This window comes from Octopus bimaculoides, chromosome 17 (assembly GCF_001194135.2).
Source record: "Octopus bimaculoides isolate UCB-OBI-ISO-001 chromosome 17, ASM119413v2, whole genome shotgun sequence".
Classification (NCBI taxonomy): domain Eukaryota; kingdom Metazoa; phylum Mollusca; class Cephalopoda; order Octopoda; family Octopodidae; genus Octopus; species Octopus bimaculoides.
The window spans coordinates 52,856,371-52,857,686 of NC_068997.1; the positions used below are offsets into that span (position 1 = coordinate 52,856,371).

General features: G+C 36.7%; 1 protein-coding gene across 1 annotated transcript in view; it reads left to right on the top strand.

The window, feature by feature from the left end:
* The window catches only part of LOC106877277 (probable myosin light chain kinase DDB_G0279831), a gene marked incomplete at its 3' end in the record, with an annotated part of 41,647 nt that overhangs the window by 37,345 nt on the left and 2,986 nt on the right, over positions 1-1,316 (top strand). The window contains exon 6 of the mRNA XM_052973910.1: positions 550-696. Coding sequence (XP_052829870.1) covers positions 550-696 — 147 coding nt within the window. The remainder of the gene's footprint in view (positions 1-549; positions 697-1,316) is intronic.

The window sequence follows — 1,316 nt, forward strand, 5'->3', positions numbered from 1 at the left end:
TTCAGTTATATTTATGATGATGATGATGAGGAGGAGGAGGATGGTTGATGGTGTTTGTGGTGGCAGTGTTGGTGTGGATGGCTTTGAACACATCATGATAGCTATTGTTGATGATGATGATGATGATGATAGCTAGTATGATGTTGATTATGATGTGAAAACGTATTACGAAGACAATAATGATGATTGATGATGATTATGGTTGATGATTATTATGATTGATGTTGATCATGAAGTTGATGGAGGATAACAATCATTATCGGAGTCAGTGGAAGTGATCGTGGTCTGTTATTGTTGATGAAGATGGTGATGGTGATTATAACGATGGTTAATATGGTGTTAGTTATGAAGACGATTTTGATGAGATAATGATGACTGGTGGTGATTATAACTGATGATGATTGTTATATGATCAATGGTTAATAAATTACTTGATTAGCTATGACTGTTATGAATCTTAACGAAGCTAATGATAATGATGTTATTGTTGTTGATGATGATGATGATGTCACTTCCTGCTGCTACTCTCTCTCTCTCTCTCTCTTGTAGGGAGGTGATCTATTCGATGCCATCACTCAGAGTGTGAAATTTGAAGAACCACAGTCAGCGATAATGGTTCAAGACTTGGGTAGTGCTCTCTTTTATTTACACTCCATGGGGATTGTACACAGAGACCTGAAGCCTGAGAATCTATTGGTAAGATTAATTAGCCTTTATCAATTTTATCATTATTATTATTTACCTCTGCCTTAATGAAGGCGGAGGTATTGTTTTCAGTTGTGTTTGTTTGTTTGTTTGTCCGTGGACAAGATATCTCAAGAACCGCTGGATGGATTCGGATGAAACTTTTAGGGATGTTTGGTCTTGTGACTGGCACAAACTGATTAGATTTTGGGATCAATCCAGTACTGGACAAGGATTCTGGATTATTTTCCTGTTTTTTTTACTTAATTTTTGAGAGCAGTCAAGTTCATTTTAGTATTCTCATTTGTGAGAGGAATAGAGTTTATTTCAGATATTCTCATTTAAAAACTCATCTCTGGCTAATCGTTGAGAGGACGTTGGTGGGGGTTGCACTCTCTGACTGCTCTTGTTGTTATTATTATTATTATCATTATTATTAGGGTGGCAAACTGGCAGAATTGTTAGTACACTGTGCAAAATGTTTAGCAGTATTCCGTCTGCTGCTACGTTCTGAGTTCAAATTCCACCGGGGTCGACTTTGCCTTTCATCCTTTTGGATGAATTAAGTACCAGTTACGCACTTGTTTAGACATAGCATGTTTAAAACTTAAATATCCCATGCGTCCTTATTG